Genomic DNA, 26,703 nt, shown 5'->3' on the forward strand with positions numbered 1-26,703 from the left:
CTTTAATTTACAAATCTATAATACTTAATCGTTTAGGTTACCTAAAGTATTAACATAAGTAAAAGTTTTAATTAAAAGTATTGAAATAGTTTACTTGAAGGGAAAAATATAAAATTGGTATCTAAATTTGTCCATTTATTTTAGATTGGTATTTTATATTTTCATTTTTCAAGTTGGTATCTGAAATTTTTTTGTCAAATAAATTAGTACTTTTTTATAACACCGTTAAGTTCAGGACATGTGACAAAATAATATTGTCACATGTTGTATTAATGACATCATGATGTTATAATTAATAAAAATATATTAAATATTTTTTTTACAAACTGCTCATGGTCGTCATCCCAAGCGATGGTGCAAAGATGCTGTCGGTCGTCTGCAAGCGTTTCAGTAACTGCCAAGGTTGCCTCTGTTTCGAGTATGACCACATTGTTTCTTTCCACAAAGGCCTATTTCTCACAACCCATTCACTTTTTCACCAATTCTCTTCTCCTTGCTTTGTTTTTTCATTTTTCTTTCTTTCTTGAGATTTTAATTTTAGCTGATTTGGAATGGGTTTAGTGTGATAGCGTTAATTTGAGCTTAATGAACAATTGAATCAAAAGAGGAGCCAAAGAGTAATGATTCATGTATTGGTAGGGTCTTGTACAGTGTAAGGCTTGAGACAAATACAATAACTGTCTTCGACACCGTTGTTAAGTACTCCTTCGATAGAAGATGTCAACGTCGAACATGAAGTTGTTGTTAACGCAATCGACTTTTCGAACAAAGAACAAGCAGCAACAACAATAGAAAATGGTGAAGGAGAGGAAATGAAATCAACCATTGAAAACAAACATGTTTAGTAGAGCAAAAAAGAACAAAGGAAACTGGGAGAATAAAGGAATACTGAGAAAAAGAAGGAAAAAATGGAAAGAAAATAGAATAGTTGTTAAAATATATTATTTAGATTACGACATTATTATAAGGTCATTAATGTCATGTGTCATAATATTATTCTGTCATCTATCTTGAACATAACGACGTTATAAAAAAGTACCGACTTAGTTGACGGAAAAAAAGTTTGGATACCAACCTATGACAATAAAATCATAAAGTATTAATTTGGGAGAAGTGAATAAATTTAGATACCAATTTTATATTTTTTCCTTAACATAAAAGATAAAGTAGTAAAAATTTAAATTAAAAATTAAAAAAGGTAAAATTTTGATAAAAATAAAATTTCTTCCAAATAAGTATAAATTTTTTTTACGCGAGTGATTAAAATTATCAAACAAAATTAATTTATTACTAACTTATGTATTATGAAGTGTTGAAAAACAATACCCTTATTATGAAATATAATAAATTTTTTTGAATATTTACCATTCTGTCCGTAATTAATCTCCTTGCTTGAATATTTTTTCCACTATATTTTTTCTTCTTGGCCTCTTTCAGTCTTTCTTCTTCTTTTCTAGTGAAGTTAAAAACTGGTGTTCAATGTCATCAATATACCTCACATTTCTATTAACATATACTTGGTCTTTCTTGACAAAATCGGAGTTTTAGGCACACTGGAAATTTCACAACTCTTTCTTCTCCCGCTTCCCTCACCGTTTACCCTTTCACTCTCAACCTGTAGCAACCCTTGAGGCCTCGTTTCTTCATTAAGCCCAGCTTCAACCACCTCATTCGCATTTATAGAATCAAGGCCCATCTCCCTCATCAGCCCAAGTTCTTCACTTGAATCATTCATTCTTTCTTTGGTAAATAAACATATAAGAAAATGGAGGATTCTTATCCATATATGAACTTAACAATTGGGGCAGAATGTTCAATTTTAAGAGTTTTTTTCCCTAAATTTGGGTCCGCATTTTTGGTAACAAATGATATCATTAATACAACAGATAGGTTCTTGTCATTTAATTTTTCATTATACCAAGTAGTATCATCAATCAATAATTGTATTGTATATAAACACCAATGGCACAATCGTATGGTAGCCATACTTTTTCTTTTCAAAAATGCCTTCAACCCTTGGTTTTATCAATTCTAAATTGCTGTTTTGCCTCTTGGTAACGTCAATTCTATACCATTCTGCATTTGTTACTTCAAAACCTACTGGTTTCAGTCTAAGGGCTGTCATAGATGATTCTCCAGAGTCTCCATTATATCTTATTGAAAACTTGACTATAGCCGAAAGGCTAGAAAGATTGATCAAAATTTCCTATGCTAGGGTTAATTATTTGAATCTAGTTTCAAGTGGTGATGCAAAGCTAGTTCCTGATAATATTCGGATACCCATGCTCCGAGATGCTGTCTACTATGCGGTAGCGTTTACAATAGGAAGCCAAGGACATCCAGTGAAGTTGTTGATGGACACTGGAGGTGGTTTAATTTGGACCCAATGTCTGCCTTGCACAAATTGTTTCCCACAAAAGCTTCCAATTTATAATCCCGCTGCTTCCACCAGTTATGCCACGGCGACCGGAGACTCTACAATTTTGAACATGGTCGTTATTGTGTGTACAATGCTCAATACAGTGGTGGAGCCTCTACCAGTGCCATTGCGTCCACGGAAGCATTTCATTTCTTTGTCGACCAACATAGTACGCACCCGTTCAACGTCATCTTTGGGTGCTCGTATGATAGTCGGGATATTGCTTTTATGAACACTGACATTTTAGGGATCTTCGGGTTAAGCTTCTCACCGGATTCAATGGCATCCCAGTTTTCGGCTTTGATTCAACATCGATTCTCGTACTGTTTAGCCCCTTTTGATGATGTAACCCCTCGTCCTTTGGTTTTAAGGTTTGGAGAAGACATTCCACAACTGCCTCCACAAAGTGTTGGATCAACACAGTTGATAGCCTCTCCCACATCTTATTTTTTCTACTTGGGATTGAAAGACATATCTGTTGCAGGTCATCGTATAGGATTTCCACCATCTATTTTTCAGATTAAGCCAAATGCAGGGGCAGAAAATAATTTTTGGGGGCCGAAGGAAATTTAATTTTTTACAGTTTATATATTTATAATTTTTAAAGGATTAAATTGAATTTTTATAATTTTAAGGAGGGCTAAAGTGCAATTTTACCTTTACTAATTTAAAATTTTAAAAAAATTTAAAGGGCCTAAATGAAAATTTCCCATTTTAGGGGGGGCCGGGGCCCATGCCTCCCCCCCCGTTTCGCCCCTGGCCAAATGGGTTGGGGGGTTTCTTCATAGACTCTGGAGCTTTGTTCACTCATATTGATGCTGATGCACTGGGAGGGAATGCATATGCTGAAGTACTAAAGGTGTTTGCTGCTTACTATGGGTCAAAATATCTTAAACAAACAGGGGCAAGTCCAGAAGGATTTGAACTATGTAGAGCGTCCACCAAATTTTGATGAATTTGCAACTTTAACGTTCCATTTTGATGAATCTGTTTACACCGTCAATGGGCAATATATGCATGTTATTGCCCCTAATTTTTTCTGCGTAGGAATATTAAAAGGAAGTTCGGTTTCTGTTCTTGGAGCATGGCAGCAACAAAATAAACGTATCATTTACGATGGGGGAAGGGGTGTACTCGAATTTGCTGATGAAAATTGTATGAATGATATTGCATGATTGAATCCAGACAAACAAGTTTATTTATTTTTAATCATTCGGAAAGTTTTCACTAAATTCAAAATTTTCTTTCTGCCAATTTCATTATAGTTTCTCTTACATGTATTCTTGAGCCTTTACATATTAATTATAATAAGAGTATTAAAGTTTTGTTCAAGGTCAAAGTCTTTTTCTTTTCCTTGAATGGAGAGAGCCTAAAATTTAAACATCACAAACAGAATTGCACACACGACTATCAAGTACTCTTTTAGGTGGGTGGTGATTGTGGTACAGATATATCTTTTACCTCTATCATTATTTTCAATTTTATCGGATATAAATGCACTGCCTTTTCAAAATCATTCTAAAACTATTTAGGAATTTTTATAGGTGATTTTCCAAATTTATAAAAGTAGAAGTCATAGGTAGTGCTCATTTTTACCATGTGATATTCACAACCTTATTAGCGTCTCAGAAAATGTGCTTGAACTTCACTTGCCAATCTCCAACGCACCAAAATGCGTCGAGCTTCAAGACCATTGTTGTCGCCCATAATGAATTCTATGGAAGTAAAACAATCACTATCCAGCTGTACCACGCGGAAACCAGCTTACTAAGCAACAGTGAGACTATCGACCATAACCCTTAATTTTGCACAGAAAATTGAGTTAATGTTGATCTAACCACTGAATCCAATAATCCACTTGCCGTCGCTTCTTTGCAACCCCTGATGGATGCCAAGTGCGAATTATTCTTGACCGAATCAGCTATATTAATTTTTTTTCTACCCATCTAATAAAGGGGTTCACTCAATTCTTTTAATTTTTAAGTAATGGAAAGAAATCAGATGTATCACCATATGTAATGAATGTATTTTTCGTTAAATATAAAAGATCATTTAGAAATTAATTTAATTTTTGAATTATTATTTAATTAATTATAATTAAATAATTGAGTTTAAAGTGAGAATTAAATTAATAAGTCAATAAATTTATTGAATAAGACAATTAAATTAATTTCCTTTTGAATTCTAATACAGTAAAGTTGTTATAACTTTAACCAAATTGGATATGGATTGAGAGAATAATTTAATTGAGAAATTAATATAATTAATTAATATTTTGGAAAATAAAAAATAATTATTGGGTTAGATAAATTATAAATGTTGGATAAAAGTCCAAATAACACATATAGTTGTACTAAATACATGAAAGACTCAAATTACGCCTAGTTAATTGATAGATGAGACAAACCCTAGTATTTACAAGGGAGTGTTGTAGCTCCTCCTAGATTCTACTTAGAGTAAAATTTGTATTTTCTATGAATTATTATTATTTAATTAGACCTTATTCGAACAGAACTCTTGTATTGGTTCTATATAAATAAGAACTACGAGTTAACTTAGATACACACGTTATATAGTACTGATATTATGTCGAAATATAATGGAAATTAATTTTTAAGGATAAATTTTATTTTTTGGAAAAAAATACTCATAGTTTTCAATTTATTGGGAGAATTAACTTTCCCATTGAAAATTAAGAAAAAAAAATATTTTGTGCACTTGTTTCAATTTGTTTGAATCCCCACTCAAAAAAATTTGGGATTTGAGGATAACTAGTAAGATCGACCAGTTGAAAGTTGGGAAATGACCTAGACCATTTTCAGTTTATAGAGAGAATTAACTTTCTCGTTGAAAGTTAAGAAAAAAATATTTTGTGCACTTGGTTCAATTTGTTTGAATCCCCACTCAAAGAAATTTGGGATTCGAGGATAACGACTAAGATCGACCAGTTGAAAGTTGGGAAATGACCAGACCATTTTCTTACTAAACATCGATATAATTTCAATAAAAAAGTTTATGGATATAAATATTTCAAAGCTTGGTTTTAAGAAAATTATAAATTTTGATTGTGCCTAAAAATATTGTTTTTTACCTCGACTTTTTCAACATAGAGTGAGTCAAAAGACTTCCTTTTGAAAGGCAGCCAAAGAAATTGCCTTATTTGTTGAGGCCCCATAAATCTCCAAAAAAAATAAAAAATTCCAAACCTTGCTATCTTAATCCCAATTCGATTTAGTGAGGTTTTTATAGGTAGAAGCAATGGTGCAATTATTATTGCTACTCCATCTCCTCCAACAAAAATCACAACTTGCTTAATCATTAGGACGATTAATTCTCGCAATAGTGAGGACCACTAAATGGCTTAATTGGAAAGTAAAGTTTTACCAACCCCGATTACCAGTATCATCAAGCATAGATGCCATCGCATTGTTTTCATTAATTTCAGAAGGAAACTAATAATGATTTCGAAGGGGACCTAATTTCGGGATCCAATTATCAATCTAGAATTTGATGTTCTTACCATTGCCAAGGCTCCAACATATGCTATTATGAACTTTATCCCAAACTTCAGAGATAGATTTCCAGGTTTAAGAAAAATTAGCATGAGTAATATGAATAGGACACTCCTCTTTAACTTTGTACTTGCTTCGTAAAATTTTAACCAACAAGGCCTCTAATTTACTAATTATTTATAAACTGAGGTTCATAATGAAAGAAAATTTTTGCTCATTGAGTTTTCAAAACATGAGACCCTAGTCCTTAGTGGGTTGACATAAAAAATATCCTAACAAACCGAAGAGTTTCTTCGAGCAACTTCCGTCGAGCCTCAAATGAAATTCCTAGTGAGCTTCTCAATCTTGTTACAATCACATATGAGAATACTAGAAGATTGCATAAAATAGGTTAGAATTGTAATGCCCGATTTCCATGATGTTAGAAACAGTAGTTTTGGGACCACAATCTGGTGAGTAAATTATTATTTTAAGGTCTATGGGATTATAGTAAAGTCGTATTATAATTTCGTTAAGAATTTTTTATGTTTGCATGATTAATTAAGTGAAAATGGCTAAATTGTAAAAAAAAAAAGTTGAGTTCTATTTGCTAAAGGGGTTTGATAGCTATGAAAACATTAAACTGGAAGGACTTAAATGGTAATTATACCAATCATAAGTTTATTGGACAAATTTGGACATGATTTAGTGGATTTTAAATGTTAATGATAAAGGTTAAATTAGTAATTTGATAAATAAAATTAAAATTAAAATAAAGTAAAGATGGTATCATCTTTCTAATTGGTTTTTCCCTCACCGAAATATTGAAGAAGAAACACCATTGATGGGGCTTTGAAGTTTCGACTATCATTGTTCATGCATGTTTGTATTTTTGAGGTTAGGTTTTAATGATTTTTATATTTTTAAGCTCGTTTTATCTTAATCTAGCTAGCCCGAGGGTCAATTAGTAAAACTCTTAGAGGTTGAGGGTTATGTCATTAATGCTTTTGAATGATTTTTTTTGTTAGTTGATAAATTATGAATCTTGGTTGAAAAATAAACAATTTTTGTAAAGTGATTTTGATGAAAATGACATTTAGGCTTTAAATTGTTAAAGGTATAAATTCTAGGGTTTTATTGTGAAACTATGGTTGATATGGGTTGTTTCAAAGTCCTTTGGATCTATGGTTAAAATCGATTTAGGTTGAAATGGCAAGATTTTGAGTTATAAGCTTAATGACTAAATTGTGAAAAGTTAAACTGTTAAGGGTAAATTGGTAATTTTGCAAAAATATGAAATTTGGATTAAATTGAATATTGGAAGTAGTTAATTGATTGAAATTATCTATTTAGATAAAGATAAACCACATTCGGACCTAGATCGAGGAAAAGAAAAAGCCTTGGATTAACTCAACTTTACTTCTACGCCCTTGTCATCGAGGTAAGTTCGTATGAACTGTAACCATTTTTATGTTGGTTAAATTTGAATATTAGATATGTTTTTGAGATATAATGAATTGAATTATAAACATAACAATGCTATGATGAATTAACGGTTATTGAGTCACGGTTGAACCTTAAGAATTCTTAGGACACAAATGACATGTCATTAGGGATTTCATTTTTTGGGTGCTAGTCTTGATTGTCCTACCGATGACTAAGGTTTTACATTTGTTTTGGATTCTCTACAACTATTGTGAGCAACATTATCTAGCTTACATTTCGACCTATAACTCGTGTGAGCAGGCCCATTTCACAGCTCGTGTAAGTAATGATATAAAGGAAATGTTACGGTTATATGTACAGGCGCACTTTGTATGAGCTTTCCCGTGTATCCGATGCAATTCTAGATGGTTTAACGTGCAAGAAAAGGGAACGAAAAGGTAAGTATGCAATAGGATTGAATCATGACTTTATGAATGGAAATATGATCTACATGATGTTGTACATATGGTTGATTTCATATTATCATGGAAAACTTACTAACTTGTGAGTTGATGGTGTTGGATAGGCATTTCTAAGCTTATGGAATTCGTGTTGAATTGTAATTTTTTTAACTATGTATTATGGAAATGGTAAGTTGTGTTTTGGTTTATACGAACTTACTAAGAATTGTTGCTTACATAGTTTCTTTTATTTGTCTTATAGATCTTCAGAAGCTCGATTTGGTTGGAAGTTTGTCGGAGACCTATTACACTATCTGATAAGCTATAAAAGTAACATATTTTAATCTCATTCTTAATGCATTTTGGATGATTAATGATGTAAATTAGTGAATTTGATGCTCCTAACCCTTTAAATTCATGTTTCTATACTTAGAAGAGCATTTGGGAGCAAAATGAGAAAAAAACAAGACAAAATCAGACGAATAGAGTTGTTTCCAGGATCCACACGGCTGGGCATTTGCACACGGGCTAGCCATACGCTTGTGTGAGCCACGCGGGCTGGCCATACGCCTGTGTGCCTACCCGTGTCGATATCACACCCTATTTCCAAATACGCAAAAAACTCAATTTTTAGACTTTATGAGCATTCTAAAGTCTCTAAATACCAATTAAAAGAATATCTAAGGGAGTACGCAGAGAAGATAGAAGAAATTACTCAAAGAAAACCACCGGAGCCAACTTAGAAGCAGATCTCCTTCAAGATTTAAGATCTTCTTTTAACTTCTTTCGAAGCTTATTTGAATTTCTTTATGTCTTGTAGTGTTTCTGACTTCGAGATGTTTTCTTTTTAGATTATGAACTAAATTCCCTAGATACCTAAGGAAGATGAAACCTAAGTTGAATCTTATTATTTGATTTTTGAATTACATGATAAATACTTGATTCTTGTTCTTAATTATGTATGCTTATTTCGTGCTTTAATATTTTAGGGATATTAAATCATGTTTAATGTTCTTAATTTAGTGGAGAAAAAGTCCTTGTTTAAGAGTAGATCTAGCATAATTGAGTGGAGTTGCATGCAATCCTAGAAATAGGACAACATAAATCTACCAGATTAGAGTCAAATCTAATAGGGGAATCCATAGATCGAGTTAATGCGACAATAGGGGTTTTAATTAGAAAGAGATTTCGATTAATCAACCTAGAGTCAGTTGTTCTTACTCTCAAAAGAGATATTAACATAATTTAGGGATTTCTATGGATCAAAACACAAGTGAATAAATTATTTAATTCAGATTCGGAATAATAAGTGAAGTCTAGGTGGATTCTTTCCTAGGTGTTGTCTTTCTCTTTGCTTATCTTCAAATATTTTCCTCATTTATTCTCTGCCACATTCTTAGTTAATTTAGAGTAGTAAATTTAGATTAAAATAATCATCCCAATTTATCGGCTAAATAATAGAAAAAATAGTAATTACTAGTACTTTTAGTCCTCGTGGATACGATATTCCCTACTCACCATAGCTATACTATTGTTCGATAGGTGCGCTTGCCTTTGTCATAATTATAATTAGTTTACTGACCATCAAGTTTTTGGTGTCGTTGCCGGGGACTAAAATATTAGGAACACTCGGTTTTTATTAATTTAGCCATTTATTTTTATTTCATTTTATTTTTGTTTTTAGTTTAATTTTTGTTTTCTAATTTTTCTTTTATTTGCTTCTGGCAGGTTCCTTTAGTTTATGACTAGAAGAAACCTGTCGGGACCATTAGTATTTGATAGTGAAATTGAAAGTATAGCTCGCAAAAGCCGTAGAGAAGTAAGGCAGAATCAACAGAATATAATGGAAGAGCAAGAGGACATTATTATTACTGAAGATATGGTTGATAATTAGAATAATCAACTACCTCCTATGGTTGCTGGGAATCCTGCAAGTCTGAATCCTACTCTTCGTACTATGTATTATTATTCTAAGCCCACTCTAACTGGGGCTGAATCGAGTATTGTAAGACCCACCATTGTTGGGAATAATTTCGAAATGAAGCTGAACACTATTCAGATGATTCAACAGTTTGTTCAGTTCGATGGTTTGCAAGACGAAGATCCAAATACTCATTTGGCTAATTTTCTGGAAGTCTACAACACTTTCAAGATAAATGGCATTTCTGACGATGCCATTCGCCTACTGTTGTTCCTTTTCTTGTTGAGGAACAAAGCTAAACAATGGTTGAACTCTTTACCACGAGGTTCTATCACTACATGGGACCAAATAACCGAGAAATTTCTATTGAAATACTTTCCACCAGCTAAAACAGCAAAGTTTAGGTATGATATTTCTTTCTTCGTGCAGATTGACTTAGAGACTCCATATGATGCATGAGAGAGTTATAAAGATTTATTGAGAAGATGCCTTCACCATGGGTTATCTCTGTGGCTACAGGTTCAAACCTTCTACAATGGTTTGAATCTTTCAACTAGGCAATTGATCGATGTAGCCGTACTCTGAATAATAAAACACCTGAAGCGGCTTATGAATTTATAAAGGAGATGACACCAAATAATTATTAGTGGCAAGTCATGTGGACGAAGCTTAATAGAGCAGCCAATGTTTTCAATCGTATCAGTGAATATTGCCATCATGCATCGTTGAGATGTTGCAGGTGCATTACATAAACCAAAAGGTGTTCGCCTAAAAGCAAACGTACCGTATGGACAAGTAAAGGTTGTTTTATGTTGGTCCTCCAGAGCTACAATTATTTGGTTATATCCTGAATAGCCATCTAAAAAACAATAGAATTCATTACCTGCCAGTCGATCTAACATCTGATATATAAAAGGCAACTGAAAATGGTCCTTCCGAGTGGCTTTATTCAACTTCCTGTAATCAATATAAATTATCCAACCAGTAACAGTTCTCATTGGAATCAACTCATTATGCTAATTTTCAACAATCGTGATTCCACCTTTCTTCGGCACACATTGCACTGGACTTACCCACGAACTATCTAAAATAGGATAGATGATTCCTGCATCTAACCATTTGATCACTTCCTTTATCACAACTTCTTTCATAATAGGGTTGAGCCTCATTTTCCTATCAATTCGAGCTATTTCATCTTCTTCTAAAATAATTTTATACATGCAAAAAAAGGGCTTACACCTCGAATATCAGTTATGGTCCAACCAATTGCTTATTTAAATTTCTTTAGAACAACAATTAATTGATCCTCTTGATCTTTCGTCAGTTCTGCTAAAATAATCACAGGCAAAGTGGAACAGTCACCTAAATAAATGTATTTCAAATGGGAAGGAAAAACCTTTAGTTCGAGTTTAGGTGGTTCTTCAACTGACAACTTGGGTTGCACAAATGCTCTGACTTCTAACTCTAACGGTTCAAACCGTGTGGATTGAATAAAATTTCTCGGATTGGCTTCCATCAAAGCCATGTTTTCTTCACCTTCTTCATCCTCCAAAGGGTCAAGATCTAAGGCTTTCTCCAATGGATCTTCTTCAAAATTACTTTCCATAGAAACCAAGGTTTCTATCTCTTCCATAACTGAACACTCTTCTGTCGAATTAGGAAATTTCATCACTTTAAGAATGTTAAAGGTTACCTGATCGTCTTGAACTTGCATGGTGAGTTCACCTTTCTGCACACCAATTAATGTTCTTCTCGTGGCTAAGAAAGGTCTCCCAAGGATGATCAGCACTTCCTTATTTGCTTTAACATCTAAGACAACGAAATCAGTAGGAAAAATAAATTTATTAACTCTTACCAAAACATCCTCGATCTTTCCCTCGGGATATGCTAAAGATCAATCCACTAGCTGAAGCGTCATAGTTGTAGGTCTTACTTCACCTATCCCTAGCATCTTGAAAATAGACCTAGGCATCAAGTTGATACTCGCTCCTAAATCACACAAAGCTCTACCACAGTAAGATTCACCAATGTTATAGGGTATAGTAAAGCTTCCTGGGTCTTTCAATTTCAGTGGCAGTTTATTATGCAAAAACGCACTGCACTCCTTTGTCAAGGCAACAGTCTCATACTCATTTAGTCATTTCTTCTTGGACAGTATATCCTTCATAAACTTCACATAATTTGGCATTTGTTCTAAAGCCTCAACCAACAGAATATTGATGTGTAACTACTTCAAAACATTCAAAAACTTCTTAAATTGCACATCATATTTCTACTTGTGTTGTTGCAATCTTTGCAGACATAGAGGTGATAGAACTTTCGGTTGAATCAGATAACTCTTCTGGATAGGTAAATCTGCATCCAAAGAAGATGTTAAAGTATCTGAATTCACTAAGTTAGGATTTTCCTTGTCAGTCTTTGTAGATTCTGACTCTTTTGGTGTAGGAATTTCAATAGCTAGTTGATTCTTCTCAACGGGCTTATCTTTAACATCAATCAATCGGGGTTCCAAAATTTTACCACTTTGCAATACCACTGCCTTGATATGTTCTTTACCCAAATTTCTTGGATTCTTAGTATTACTCTGCAAGGTTCTTTACGGTCTATTACGAAGCTCCGTAGCTAACTGGCCCATTTGATTTTCCAAATTTTTCAATGTTACTACTTGGCTTTGGATCAAAGCGTCATTCTTTGCCATGTATGCTTTCAACAAGTTCTCCAAACTATTTGATGCTTTAGCTTGAGGTGGTTTTGGAGCTTGCTGATTAAACCTTTGAGATTGGTTGGGTCTATGCTACAATAAGTTGTTGTTCGGTCCATTTCTTTGGTTGCTCCAAGAAAAATTAGGATGATTATGCCATGAAGGATTGTAGAAGTTGGATTGGGGTCCTTATCCACTCCTATTTTGATGTTGGTTTCCCACATAGTACACTGACTCGAGATTTGATAGACAATTTTCAAAAGAATGACCTTCCCCACAGTACACATAGGAAACTACTTCAAACGGACTGGTGCAAAATTATTAACACTATTAGCGGTAAACTGTTTTAACATAGAGGAAATAGACGATACCTGAGCTGATAACGAAGTGAGGGCGTCAACTTTATGAACTCCAGCTACACGTATTCCTGAAGCTGTTCGATTTTTTGGCAATTAATAGTTATTACATGATCCTCTTGATGATCTCATAAGCCTCATTATAAGGCTTAGACAAAATTGCACCATTGGGAGAAGCATCTACCATCAATCTTGTATGTGCATTAAGACCATTATAGAATGTCTCCAACTGGATACAGTGAGGAATCCCATGATGAGGACACTTACAAAGTAACTCCTTAAATCGCTCCCAAGCCTCATACAAAGACTCGTCATCCGATTGTTGGAAAGTTGTGATTTTGTTCCTCAACTTAGTGTCTTTGCTAGGTGAGAAATACTTAACGAAAAATCTCTCTGCTAATTCTTGCCATGTAGATATGGAACTTGGTGGCAATGAATTGAGCCATGCTCGTGCTTGATCTCGAAATGAATACAAAAACAACTTCATCCTCAGTGCGTCTTCAGTCACACCGGTTATCTTAAATGAATCACTCACCTCCATAAACAATCGAAGGTGGAGATGTGGATCTTCTGTGGGCATACCACTGAATTGGCCCACCGTTTGGAGCATTTGAAACATCACTGGTTTTAATTCAAATTGGGTTGCCTCAATATTTAGCCTTCTAATACATGGATTTAACTCACTGAAAAGTGGTATAGCATATTGTCAAATGTATCGATCCCTATCATCGGTAATGAGGATGAGATTTCGTACACGATCGGCTTCATTACCTTGGTTTTGATTCTGATTTCCAAGGTCCATCTCGACTTGTCTTTGAGCTGTTCATTCATGTCTTCTTTGTCTGAAAGTTTGCTCAATTTTAAGGTCTATAGGTAGTAAATCGATAATCCGATCTATGCTTATAAATACCTGAAAAGAAAATCACAAAATTAAAAAGAATAAGTTAGTAATGTTAGAAATAAACCAAATTGGAAGTAAATAATTTCACAAAAAAAAAAAAAAAACTATGGCAACAGTTAACAATCCCCGGCAACGGTGCCAAAAACTTGTAATGTGTAGGTTTGTGCAAGTGTACACAATCATTATCAAGTAATAAGTAAGTATCGAGTTATCGTCTTCACAAGGATTGTATTTGTGTTAAATCACTTAATTGTAAAATTATACTAACAACTTGGTAAATAAAATCATAATATGGTTGAGAAGTGATGATTAAAATTAAATATATTAAACTAAATATAATGATCCCTAATGCAAATTATCCCAAGTATGCAAACTATATGAATGAAATAGATTTTAGAAAAATTAAACACAATTGGCAAAAATTATAACATAAATAAACTAGAACAACTACTTTAATTAAACTCAATTTATTATCAACATGCTTAATAACATTCGGAAAAACATTCCATCCACATTAGGTCCTTTCAGAATCTTTTACTTAGTAAGTATGCATTTTACTAATCTTTATTTACTAAGGGTTTCTTAGCATTCATGTGAGGTAACAGGGACGTGTTAGGTTTGAAACAGTTTAATCACACAAATCTAAAAAAATTGTAGATAATAGAGCTTGGTTAGAGTTGTTATCCAACTTGCAATTTAATCGGGTTAGGATCTAAATTGAACATGCACATTTCAATTATAAGTCCACTAGCCATCGTCTGGTTAGGACCGCTCAGCTAATTTAGGTGCATTTCAATCACGTATGAACGAAATACAAACTTGATTTTAATTGAAAACATGATCGATTGAGGCACAAACATTATAAGCATGAATCAAATAAATATTATTTAACCAAAGCAATCATCCTAGCTTAAATAAAATTAAGCTAACATTGTTTTAAACAAGAACAAAGAAAACATAGCAAACATTTTCAGATTAAATTAAAGAAAAGAAAGATTAAACCTAAATCAAAGTGTTTGTCACCCAAGACTCTGACTGACGAGGCTCCTTCGCTCCTTCACTATGCTCCTTTGCTTATGGCTCTCCAAGGTGGCCGACCAAGGGCTCTTTAAGAGGCTTAATTGCTAAAATCTCTATGAAGAGATGATGCTAGGTGTGAGAAATGGAAAATACTAAAGAGAATTGAGAGAAAAGAGAGAATGATAAGGGATGAGGGATGATTAGGAATGGTGAAATTAAGTCTTATTTCTTGGTGAAGAGAGGAGAGTAGTTTGTTAAAAATAAGAGGTTTAGTCTCTTCAAGCTTTTTTAATGAGTGGCCAGCCATACTTAGTGGATTTTAGTTGAATTTTTCTTGATATTTAAGCAATTTAAATGCCACAACAACTCAAGACTGAGACTCAGTCAAATGTAAATCTTCGGGCAAATCTCTAATTTCTTCAACATTGCAAGGACCTTGTGTAATTAAACCAAAAAGTGGTTTATGTGGACAGCCATGTGTAGCCGAAATTAGGTTGAGTTTGTCTTCAATTTGGATGGTTTTTGTAATCCAACAAAGCTATCAAACCTATCCAAAATAAATCAATAAATTAAAGGACCAAAGAATAAAATAATTAATTAATTAAAATCTAAATTATTAATGAAATATTTTAAAATCAATTATTAAATATAATTTTATATTTTATTATTTAATTTAATTATGCATGACCCATTTTATGTCTTAAAAATATAATATGTTCAAATAAATATAAAATAAACCATTTTACGCATGAAAACTATATAATAAAGCATAAAATCACATTTTGATAATTTTTATGTCCTAATTTCATATTTTCACATATTTCATTCATTTATTAAACAATTACTTAGTTTTAACAATGAATTTAAGTAAAAGGTGATAAATTACATAGGAAAAATCCTATATATTTTTCAGTTTGCAGTTTTATAGAGAACGTTTATTATAGTTATTAATCTGGAGTTTTGTAGACATACAATAACTTAGATTTTTAGCTTAATATCTAGCTATCGAAATAGGAAGGTTATAGTGGTAGCTCTCTGAGCAGTTGATTAGACAATATTTTTCCATGGTATTACTTTGATATGAGCATTTCACTTGAATAATTCCAACCCTATTCATTCAGCAACAGAATTTCTCTTACTTTTCTCTGTAATTTGCCACTAAATTTTATTTTCCATATCAATTATTTGTTTTTAGCATTTAATTACATTAATTCATTATACAAACATCCTATTCAATTTAAGAGTATTTCCTATTATTTAGTATAATCAATAGGATTATAATAACTTACTCAATTTCTTACCAATTTCCTATCCCTTTGGGGACAATACTTACTTACCACTTTATTACTTGAATGACGTGTACACTTGCACAATTACATTAGTTATTTAAATGTAACAAGTTTTTGGCGCCATCCTTATGGAACATTTGCTTTCAGAAGAATGTCATTTGGGTTATGTAATGCCCCGACAACCTTTCAGTGTTGCATGTTGGCAATATTTTTCGACATGGTGGAAAAGTTCCTTAAAGTATTCATGGATGATTTCTCGATGTTTGATGACACTTTTTAGATTGCCTAAAAAATTTGGAGTTAGTACTTTACCGATGTCAAGAAACAAATCTAGTGCTGAATTGAGAAAAATGCCACTTAATGGTTTGTGAAGGCATTTTTTTGGGCCACAAGATTTCACAGTGAGGAATTGTCATCGACAAAGCAAAAATAGAAGTCATTGAAAAGTTACCATCACCTACTTCAGTGAAAGGAGTCAAAAGCTTCCTTGGTCATGCTGGATTTTACTATCGCTTTATCAAGGATTTTTTTGTAAGATATCAAAGCCTCTATGTCAATTGTTGGAGCAAAACAGACCATTTCATTTTCGAAGAGTTAAATGAGTGATTAAATATAGCACTTATAGTCACTGCACCAGACTGGACTCTACCATTTGAACTAATGTGTGATGTAAGTGACTTCGTTGTCAGAGCAGTGCTGGGGAAAAAATCCAAGATGTTTCATGTTATATATTATGCCAGTCGCATGCTGACAAATTCACAACTCAATTACACCACCACAGAGAAAGAATAGTTAGCAATGGTGTTTTCTTTCAAAAAATTCAAAGCTTATTTAGTGGGTACCAAAGTCATAGTTTATACAGACCATTCTGCCATCAAATGCTTGGTGACAAAAAAAGAGGCCAAACCTAAACTCATTAGATGGATATTTTTGTTGCATGAATTTGATTTGGAAATCAAAGATAGGAAAGGAACTGAAAATCAAGTGGCTGATCACTTGTTAGGACTGGAAGTAGGGAATAAGTATGGTGATGGTCAAATGATTAAAGACAAATTCCCTGATAAGCAGATATTGTTGGCTATGGCATTGCTATGGTGTGCTGATATTGTTAACTTTTTAGTCGGTGGGTTGCTGCCACCTGTGCTCAATCATCATAGACAAATGAAATTCCTTCACGATGTCAAGAAATATTATTGGGATGAGCCATTTCTATTCAAGCAGTGTGTAGATCAAGTAATTCGGAGATGTATTCTAGATGATGAATTTCAAAGTATCCTGCATCACTGTCATTATGCACCTTATGGTGGACATTTTGGAAGCATGCGAACTGCTGCAAAGGTTCTCCAATCTGGTTTTTATTGGCCCAACATGTTTAAAGATGCTTATGAGTTCTGTCAAAACTGTGATTGCTGTCAAAGAACTGGTAACTTATCAAGAAGACAAGAAATGCCGCTGTAAAATTTTTATAGGTGAAATTATTTGATGTTTGGGGAATTGATTTCATGGGTCTATTCCCACCATTTTGAGGAAAAATTTATATTCTTGTTACGGTGAATTATGTCTCCGAATGGGTTGAAACTGTGGCTTTACCTACAAATGATGCCAAATTAGTTCTGAGATTCCTGCATACAAATATTTTTACCAGGTTTGGTACCCCTCATGCCTTAATTAGTGATGAAGGCTCCATTTCGACTACAGATTAGTTGCCAACGCTATGAACAGATATGGGGTTAAACATTAAATTGCCACAACATATCACCCCCAAACAAATGGACAAGCTAGAATTTTCAACAGAGAAATCAAGCAGATTCTTGATAAAGTTGTCAATCCCAACTGCAAGGATTGGTCAGTAAGGTTGGATGAAGATTTGTGGGCTTATCACACAACTCTTAAGACACTGTTGGGAATGTCACCTTTCAAGCTTGTCTATGGTAAACCATATCATTTGCCAGTTGAGCTAGAACACAAAAAATTTTGGGCAATCAAAAAACTAAACATGGACTGGGGTGCTACTGCCACTCATCGCCTACTAGAGATTAATGAGATAGATGAATTTTGAGCTTAAGCTTATGAGAATGCAAGACTGTACAAAGAAAAGAAAATGCGCTATCATGACAAAAAAATTTTGCCACTATAATTTGTACTTGGACAATAAGTCTTGCTCTTCAATTCTAGACTTAAACTATTTCCTGGCAAATTAAAGTCGAGATGGTTTGGACCATTCAAAGTCAAGCGTATATATCCTTATGGAGTTGTCGATGTTAAAGATGAAAAAATAGGATCCACTTTCAAAGTCAATGGCTAATGCCTGAAACACTATTTTGGAACTCCTATAATGGGTGACAAAAAAATTCATTTCTCTTCGCAATGCTTAATAATTGTTTTTTGTATAAATTTTCTTTGTTTATTACTTTAAGTTTCCTTAATTGTTACCCAATAAATTTATTTAAATTTTTTTTTCTTGTTACAGGTTTTTCTTTGGGCTGAAATAAGCTCAAATTGGAGCCATTAGCCCAAATTATTTTAGTTCTCCCAAATTTGAGCTAATTCCATTTTCTTGTCCCGCTAAATATTAATTGTTTTACTTTTTCAGCACATGATTGAGGTCAATCTTATCGCACAAGTCACAATTTCTTCTCTTCCACGTTTTAGCCTAGTCGATTCAGTTTCCTCCCACATTTTCATCCCGCTTTGTTCTCTGCTTCTACTCTTCGTTTCACTCATAACTGTAATAAAATGTCACCTTTTTCATTTTTCAACTGTCTATATTTTCTTAAATGGCTTCCCAAATAGCTTTTGCTTCAACCTTTGCCTCTCTAGGCACTTTCTTCAGTAAACTTGATGAAGAGCAATACCATAAAAATATTTCCAAACGACTATTCTACATGGAAAAAGGATTCCTTTTTTAGGATGCTCCTTTCATGGGGTATACAGAGGCTATACCATTAGTTGTCAAAAGCATGGGTGGGGAATCTTCTGTCTCCATCCTGATGATGTCCTTCCAAAGGTAGTGAAAGAGTTTTATGCCCACATTACTTCTCCTAACAATGCATTTATATATGTGCGCGGTGCATCAGTTCTATTTGATGAGGACTCCATCAATGCTCAATATGGATTGTCTGAAGGTCCTAATGAGCATGTTGACTTTGTGAAGACAATTTCCCCAAAGCGTTTAGCCCAGGTTCTTATTTATGTTTGTGTGGAAGGTACACAATGGTCAATCTCAAGAAATAATTGTCACACCATCAACAAAGTCTCATTGAAGCCTCAATGCAAGATTTGGTACCATTTCTTGAAAACTTGTCTCATTCCTTCTACACATAATGCTACAATCTCTAAAGATCGATTATTGCTTCCCCACTCCATAATGGTGGGCCAAAAGATTAACGTTGGAAAAATCATCTTTCGTGAGATTTATCGTTGTGCCCAAAAGAATGCCGGCACATTAAATTTCCCCTCACTGATCACTACACTCTGCTAAAGAGTCAAGGTTCCCTAATAAACCATAATTTATACATATTTTTCCCCCATGTTTAACGCATTTTATGGATGATTTTCCATTAGAATTGGTGAATTCAATGCTCCTAATGCTTTAATTTCATGTTTTACACTTAGGAGAGCATAGAAGAACGAAAGGAACGAGAAACGGGCCAAAAACGGAGAAAATGAGCCAAAGTACGAAATTAACACGGTCTGGACCTCCTCACATGGGCAAACCACACGGCCGTGTCAATCTGGCAGAATTGGAGCATGACTCACACGGGCATAGAACACGGCCGTGCCATTCTAATAGGCTCGAACACAGCCTAAAGTAATTGCACAAGGACGTGTCCCTACTGAGCCCAAGTTAAGTCCAATTTGAAAAAGGCCACTTTTGAGGGCTTCTAGGCATTCCAAAGCCTATAAATACACCCTAGAAAAGGAGAAAAAGGGAAACGGAGAATGGAGTAAGGAATGACTTTAAGGAAGCCGATTGATCCATCTCAGAAGCTGGATTCATCGTCAAGATTGAAGTTCTCTCCTAAATTTCCCTTTAGGAGTTTTGGGTTTTCTTTATGTTTTGTATTCTTTATTCTTCGGAGATGTTTTCTTATTTAGTTATGAACTAAATCCCCTAAATACCTAAGGGGAATGAAACCTAAGATGAATCTTGTTATTATTTTCTAAATCGTATGATAAATATTTGACTTGTTCTTAATTATGTGTTCTTAATTCTTGTTTTGATATCCCAGGATACTGATTCAAGACATGCTCTTATTTAGAGGAGGAATAGACCCTGTCTAAGAGTACTTTTGTCATAATTAAGCGGAGTTGATTGCGCGCCTAAAAATAGGGTGACAAGATTTTGTCGGATTAGGGTGAAACCTAATAAGGGGATCCATAGATCGAGTTAATACACACCTAGAGTGGTAATTAGAGAAAAGTCTCGGTTATTCAATCTAGGGATTAAAAATTATTAGTCTTGAATATGGATAATAACATAACTTAGGGATCTCTACGGAACAATTTGAATGAATAAATCGTCCGATTCGGAGCCAGAATAACAAGTAAAATCTAGGTGGATTTTTCCTTAGGTATTGTCTTAAGTCAATCGAATTTTCCCAAAAGCAATTCCCCAATCCTTTTCTCTGTGCGTTCTTAGTTTAGATAATTAGTTAATTAAAACAAAACCCCCTTATTCTTAGGCTAGATAATAAAAAGAAAGTCATTACTAGTACTTTTAGTTCTTTTGGGTTCAACAATCTGGTCTTGCTAAAACTATACTACTGTTCAATAGGTACACTTGCCTACATCGCGATAATAGTTAGTTCAAGAACGAGTAATTATAAATATTTAAAACCTATCATGAAACCACACGATCAAGTTTTTGGTGCCATTGCAGGGGAACTAAGATATTAGGAATGCTTAATTTTTATTACTTTAGCCATTTATTTTTCTTGCAATTAATTTAATTTTATTATTATTATTATTTATTAATTTACTTTTTCCTTCTCTTGGCAGGTTTTTATAGTTTATGACTAGAAGAAACCCATCGGGACTATTACTTTTTGACGAAGAAATCGATCGCACAGTTCGTAGAAACCAAAGAGAAATAAGGCGCAGCTTAAGATACACAGAGAACGAGCAAGAAGATGATACTCAACCCCCAACCGAAGAGATGGTGAAAACCAAGGCAATCACTACCTCCGCAATTGCGGTTAATCAAAATCCTGCTCCACGTACTATGTATGATTATGCTAAACCTTCTTTAACAGGAACTGAATCTAGCATAGTTAGACCTACTGTAGCTGCAAATACTTTTGAATTAAAACCTAACACTATTCAGATGATACAACAATTTGTTCAGTTTGATGGTTTGCAGGATGAAGATCCCAACGTTCACTTAACAAACTTTTTGGAATTTTGTGATACATTTAAAATCAATGGTGTTTCTGATGATGCCATTCGTCTTCGGTTATTTTCTTTTTCATTGAGGAACAAAGCTAAATAGTGGTTGAACTCGTTACCACGAGGGTCAATTACTACTTGGGAACAAATGACCGAAATTTTTTTACTAAATGTAACACCCCAAACCCGGCCTGAATGTTATAACCGGATCTGATGCGCCACATTGATGCGTTCAAAACACTTAGTTTGGAAAAGCTGAGTTGGTGTTGTAAAAGACACTTTTAAAGGTAAGTTAAAGTGAATGGAAGCTGCGCACCAGGTAGGAAACCAAGAAGAAGAGGAGGTGAGTCCGTCGGACTGCTTAAGTACCAAGCTCTCTCTTCGGATCCAATCCTAGACATGCACACCGCCATTGCCACACTCTAACATCTCGTATAATTTTGGGAAAACCGTTTGATTATGACCAGCTTAAGAAAATGATTAAGGTTGCAAATCGTTTGCTTAAAATATTTATTTTTCTTGGGAAAACATTTACTTTGCGGAAACTTTGCATGTCATCGTGATCTTTTCAAAAACAAGTAGATTTTATAAAACGAACCCTAGTGCTAACCAGTTTAATAATCCCCAAAATAAAATCAATTAAAAAAAGCGGCCTTATTACAACTTTAAGCATAATAAAAATAATCCAAATTAAATGCTAAACTTATTTAAATTCGGCAATCAATCTTCATGGCCACTCTGAATCCCGCCCAGCTCCAAGTCCACCAAGTCTAGGGCTCACCTGTAAGGATGGAAGAGGAAGGGGGTGAGTTTGGGAAAACTTAGTGTATCTGTAAACCCATCCAAAGCCCAAATTAGCTCGAGCCCATTGGGCCTAAGCCCTATTCAGATAACAAGATTACAGAGGTCAAGCCCTTTTCGAATCTGATAGCAGCAAGGCCTTAGCCCTTTTTACATAACAATGTGGCCCATAGGCCCGATTCAAGAGCATGAGTAACAACAAGAATAATGAATGCAAGCCCATCCTGGGAGACTACTCAACCCACCAACCGCTACACCGCCTGCACCAACCCTACACACCATGTGGGAATATCTCAACCCACCCAAATTTACACACACACAGCTTGCAAAGAACGCACTCAAATTTCAGTCATTGAGACAAAGCCTCCAAAGACGTGGATGAACCACTTTCAGTACTTCCTCCATTAATATCCCAACCCCATGCAACAGATATTAATAAAAGCATATCATGTAAAATACAACATTGATCAATCATGCAGTTCAGCCAATTTAAAACTCTAGGGGTATATCGGTAATTTTGCTCTTTAGGGGTAATTTCAGTAATTTTGCTCTTTAGGGGTAATTTCGTGATCTACGCTACTACACAAGCTAATTCAGTAATTTTTATCAGTTTTATGCAATTTGATTCCACCATCTACCTAACAGGCTAATTTGCCCATCTCTTACCCATATTGGTCCGTAAGCCCATTGGGCCCAGTTTTGGCCCATCGAGCCCCTTTTTCCGAAATACGCTAAAACGTCACGCGAACGTGCTTACTACCTTACGGTGCCAGATCTAACAATTACTCTATGACTTGAGAGCATTCGCATACTCACTTGACCATGAAATGCCGGAATTTCGACATTTCGACTTTTGCCGAATTGAACTAAGAAAGGGTGTTCGGTACACACCTGATTCGCGACGACTGCTACTGAGATCTCTTTCGATATCCTACAATTGATTAGCACAATTCTTATTTACAAACCATAATCACTAAATTCCAAAACTTACTCACCCATGATCGAACCATGTCCCTAAAAGCCTTTGAAACGTTACCTTTTTGCCACAGTCGATAGCTAACTCCGAATCTGATTGTTCCAATGATTCACGCTTTCAATCTAACACTTAAGAAGACACTAATCATTGACAGAAAACGTCAGTTAAAAACCTTTAGAGCCACATGCCCAATTCGACAGCCTCTCTATATTTTAGGGACTTTGCTTTTCCTAACTTTGTAAAATATAACCAGATCCGAGATGATGAACACTTACCCTTACTCCTTTTTGATCTCCATGCAATGCAGTGCGATTTATCTTTCAAACAATGGTAAAAACTCGACTCCGGAGTTCAAGTTTCGCTATAAGCCCCCAATTCTATGGTTTTCGGCTTTTGTGTGATGAAGGAGATGATAATGCGGGCTACAACCTTGAAGTAGAATTGCGGTCAGAATCCGAGATTAAGAAAAGATAATTTGTAAATTAATAAAAGCAAAAGAACATAGGAGAACCTGGCTTTGAAGAAATCGGCACAAGCAGTGATCACAGGATTTCGGCTTTTATGGATTCGGCAAAAGTGTTGATGAATAGTAGGTATGATGAATAGTTTGAAGAAGAAAAAATAGAAGAAGAAGAGTAGGGGAGGTGGTAGTTTCGGCTAGAGAGGAAAAAGAGAGAAAAGAACAATCCTAAGGTGTAAAAGCAGAAGAAAACGGCACCAACAATACCCTAAGTGCCGAAATACTACCCTCATAATCCCCCCTGCCGATTTTCCCTCTACAATTCCCCCCATTCGGCTAACTCCTAGCCTCGTCCCAATCCCTTAAATCTCTCCCCTTATCACTCCTTAATCCAAGCAGCTTAAACCGATCCAACTCTCCCTAGCGTAATCCACCGAACTCCAACACTTACCCTCCCGCACTAAAAAATAAATGCATCTATTTGCCAACAAAGGAATCGAACCTGTGTCTTCCCCAACACTTACACGCCACCTTCATAGCTCCCTAGTGGCGCCACTTAGCCACTTTACCAAAGGCTCATTTGTGATGCAATTTACCCATCACTCCACTTAAGGCCACTTAGCGTAACCCCTAACTCCTAACCACCGGGCAGACTCCTCCTTATGTCTAATTTTAGCCTAACTTATTAATAAACCTTAATGTCCAGATCCCTAAAGAAGCAAAAATAATAATTTTTTGCTAGAGTCTTGGTCCAATTTTTCCCACACTTTAAATCCAATGTAATTTATTTAAAACTAAAACAATAATAATAATAACCATAATAATGAAAATTTCAAATACGATAATATATATATATTTTTTCCTAATAATAATTATAATTTCCATAAATCAATAAAAATAGATACAAGAAAATTTTCTAATAATAATAATACTAATTAAAATTTCATAAAATTTAAAATATCCGTAATAATAAATACAAGAAAATTTTCTAGTGGTAATTTAATAAAATAATTTTTTTTTTCTAAACGATAATATTTAAAACTTCCTAATTATTCAGGTTTTCTTCTATTCGAATCCCAAACTCAAAACCCAACTCTTCTAGGCCCCAAATTCAGGATGTTACACTAAAATACTTCCCGTCGGCTAAAACGGCTAAATTACGTAATGATATCTCTTCTTTTGTATAGATGGATTTAGAAACACTTTACGATGCATGGGAGAGATACAAGGACTTACTGAGAAGGTGCCCTCACCATGGGTTACCGCTTTGGCTTTAAGTAAAAACATTCCATAATGGTCTGAATCCCTCGACTCGGCAAATGGTTGACGCAGCTGCTGGCGGAACCATCAACAACAAAACACCTGAAGAGGCTTATGAATTCATTGAAGAAATGTTACTGAATAACTATCAGTGGCAAGTCATGAGGACTAAGCCAACAAAAATAGCCGGCGTTTATAACGTCGACTCAGTTACTATGCTGTCAAATCAGGTAGAACTTCTCAATAAAAAGATTGATGGTTTACTTGGTTCTACGCAAGTACATCGAGAAATAAGGTGTGACTCAAGTGGAGGAGGTGTGCATACAGAATATCAATCCTTCAATCCCACAACCGAAGAGGAACAAGTCAACTATATGGGTAACAATAACTTTAGATCTCAAAATAACCCATACAGTAATACTTATAATGCAGGTTGGAGGAACTACCCAAATTTCTCCTCGGTGGTCAAGGGAATCAAAAGCCACAAAATCCTCAGGGTTTTCAACAGCCACCTTATCAACAAGAGAAGAAACCGAACCTTGAGGAGATGCTCTCAAAATTCATATCAATGTCAGAAACCCATCTCCAAAATACCGAGACAACACTTAAAAATCAACAAGCATCGATTCAAGGACTCGAAACTCAGATAGGCCAGCTATCCAAATTAATCTCCGAACGACCACAAGGTAGCCTACCAAGTAATCCTGAACCTAACCCAAGAGAACACCTTAACACAATTAGTACTCAAGATAAGGAAGGATTCATTGTGCCTGAGCCAGAATTGATGCAAGAAACTGTAGCGAGCAAAGGTGAAAGTGATGTAAGCCATAACAAAATGGTGAATGAAGAATATAGACCTCGTGTCCCATACTCTAACTCGACAAGGAAAGACCGCTTAGACAAACAATTCGGTAAATTCCTCAAACTTTTGAAAAAAATACATATTAACTTACCATTTATTGAAGCTTTGTCGCAGATTTCAAATGCAATGAAATTTTTAAAAGAGCTTTTAGTAAATAAGAGAAAGTTGGACGAAGCATCACATGTGGAGCTAAACGCAGTCTGCTCAGTTATTCTACAGAATAAGCTACCCCACAAGTTGAAATATCTAGGGAGTTTTACAATTCCTTGCTTAATTGGTAGTTTAGATATAAGTCAGGCATTAGTTGATTTAGGGGCTAGTATTAACGTCATGCCTTACAAAATGTTTAATCAACTAGGTCTTGGGAAACCTAAACAAACTAGGATGAGCATTCAATTGGAAAATAAAACTATAAGATTTCCTAGTGGTATTGTTGAAGATATACTGGTGAAAGTAGATAAGGTCATATTTCCCGTTGATTTCGTTGTTCTAGACATAGAGGAGGATAATAAAACCCTTTTGATTTTAGGGAGGCCCTTTTTAGCAACTGCTAAAACAATTATTGATGTTGGTACAGGTGAGCTCACGCTTCGCGTAGGAGACAACACGATCACTCTTCAAGCTCATAATTTTGGCATCACATCAAACATTGAAGGTAATAGTCCACACCAATCTACTAAAACTGACAATATGACTTTGTAGAAATTGATCTTCAAAGAAGTTCACGAGCCATGTTCCAGAAATGATAGAGGACACATTTATGAAGAACGAAGGCTACGGATATAGAAGCTAGACGAATGGCGAGCACACAAACTGAGAACACATGAAACCCAAAACTACGTCAAAACGAGCCCGATACCTCTCCAAATCAACTTAAAGTTGGTGATAAGGTCTTATTAGATGCTGCAGATCCCTACATTGTCACTACCACACCGAATAAGGAAATCTCTCTTACAGTACTCAGTATTTTTC

General features: G+C 34.7%; 2 protein-coding genes and 3 non-coding genes across 5 annotated transcripts; 3 read left to right on the forward strand and 2 right to left on the reverse strand.

The window, feature by feature from the left end:
- Positions 1 to 1,983: 1,983 nt before the first annotated feature.
- LOC128286646 (aspartic proteinase nepenthesin-1-like) lies at positions 1,984 to 3,033 on the forward strand. Its single transcript, XM_053023972.1, has one exon. The coding sequence runs from the start codon at positions 2,004 to 2,006 to the stop codon at positions 2,649 to 2,651; it is 648 nt and encodes a 215-aa protein (XP_052879932.1). The 5' UTR covers positions 1,984 to 2,003; the 3' UTR covers positions 2,652 to 3,033.
- LOC108462670 (uncharacterized) lies at positions 2,699 to 3,594 on the forward strand. Its single transcript, XM_017762590.2, has 3 exons — positions 2,699 to 2,903; positions 3,208 to 3,278; positions 3,322 to 3,594. The coding sequence occupies exons 1-3, from the start codon at positions 2,699 to 2,701 to the stop codon at positions 3,592 to 3,594; spliced, it is 549 nt and encodes a 182-aa protein (XP_017618079.2).
- Positions 3,595 to 10,113: 6,519 nt separating this feature from the next.
- On the reverse strand, positions 10,114 to 10,220 carry LOC128287474 (small nucleolar RNA R71). The gene has a single exon (XR_008278174.1). It is a non-coding gene; the product is annotated as a small nucleolar RNA R71 (small nucleolar RNA).
- A 2,799-nt stretch (positions 10,221 to 13,019) lies between these two features.
- On the forward strand, positions 13,020 to 13,126 carry LOC128287339 (small nucleolar RNA R71). Its single transcript, XR_008278039.1, has one exon. It is a non-coding gene; the product is annotated as a small nucleolar RNA R71 (small nucleolar RNA).
- An 11,637-nt stretch (positions 13,127 to 24,763) lies between these two features.
- Positions 24,764 to 24,870, reverse strand: LOC128287533 (small nucleolar RNA R71). The gene has a single exon (XR_008278233.1). It is a non-coding gene; the product is annotated as a small nucleolar RNA R71 (small nucleolar RNA).
- Positions 24,871 to 26,703: the final 1,833 nt, after the last annotated feature.

Source organism: Gossypium arboreum, chromosome 13 (genome assembly GCF_025698485.1).
Source record: "Gossypium arboreum isolate Shixiya-1 chromosome 13, ASM2569848v2, whole genome shotgun sequence".
Taxonomy (NCBI): domain Eukaryota; kingdom Viridiplantae; phylum Streptophyta; class Magnoliopsida; order Malvales; family Malvaceae; genus Gossypium; species Gossypium arboreum.

Excerpts from the sequence above, each read along its gene's own strand:
- LOC108462670 (XM_017762590.2), top strand. The coding sequence starts at position 2,699 with ATGGCATCCCAGTTTTCGGCTTTGATTCAACATCGATTCTCGTACTGT. Across the intron at positions 2,904-3,207 it reads GAAAGACATATCTGTTGCAG|ACTCTGGAGCTTTGTTCACT; the intron begins GTCATCGTATAG and ends GTTTCTTCATAG. Across the intron at positions 3,279-3,321 it reads CATATGCTGAAGTACTAAAG|GGGCAAGTCCAGAAGGATTT; the intron begins GTGTTTGCTGCT and ends TTAAACAAACAG.
- LOC128286646 (XM_053023972.1), top strand. The coding sequence starts at position 2,004 with ATGCCTTCAACCCTTGGTTTTATCAATTCTAAATTGCTGTTTTGCCTC.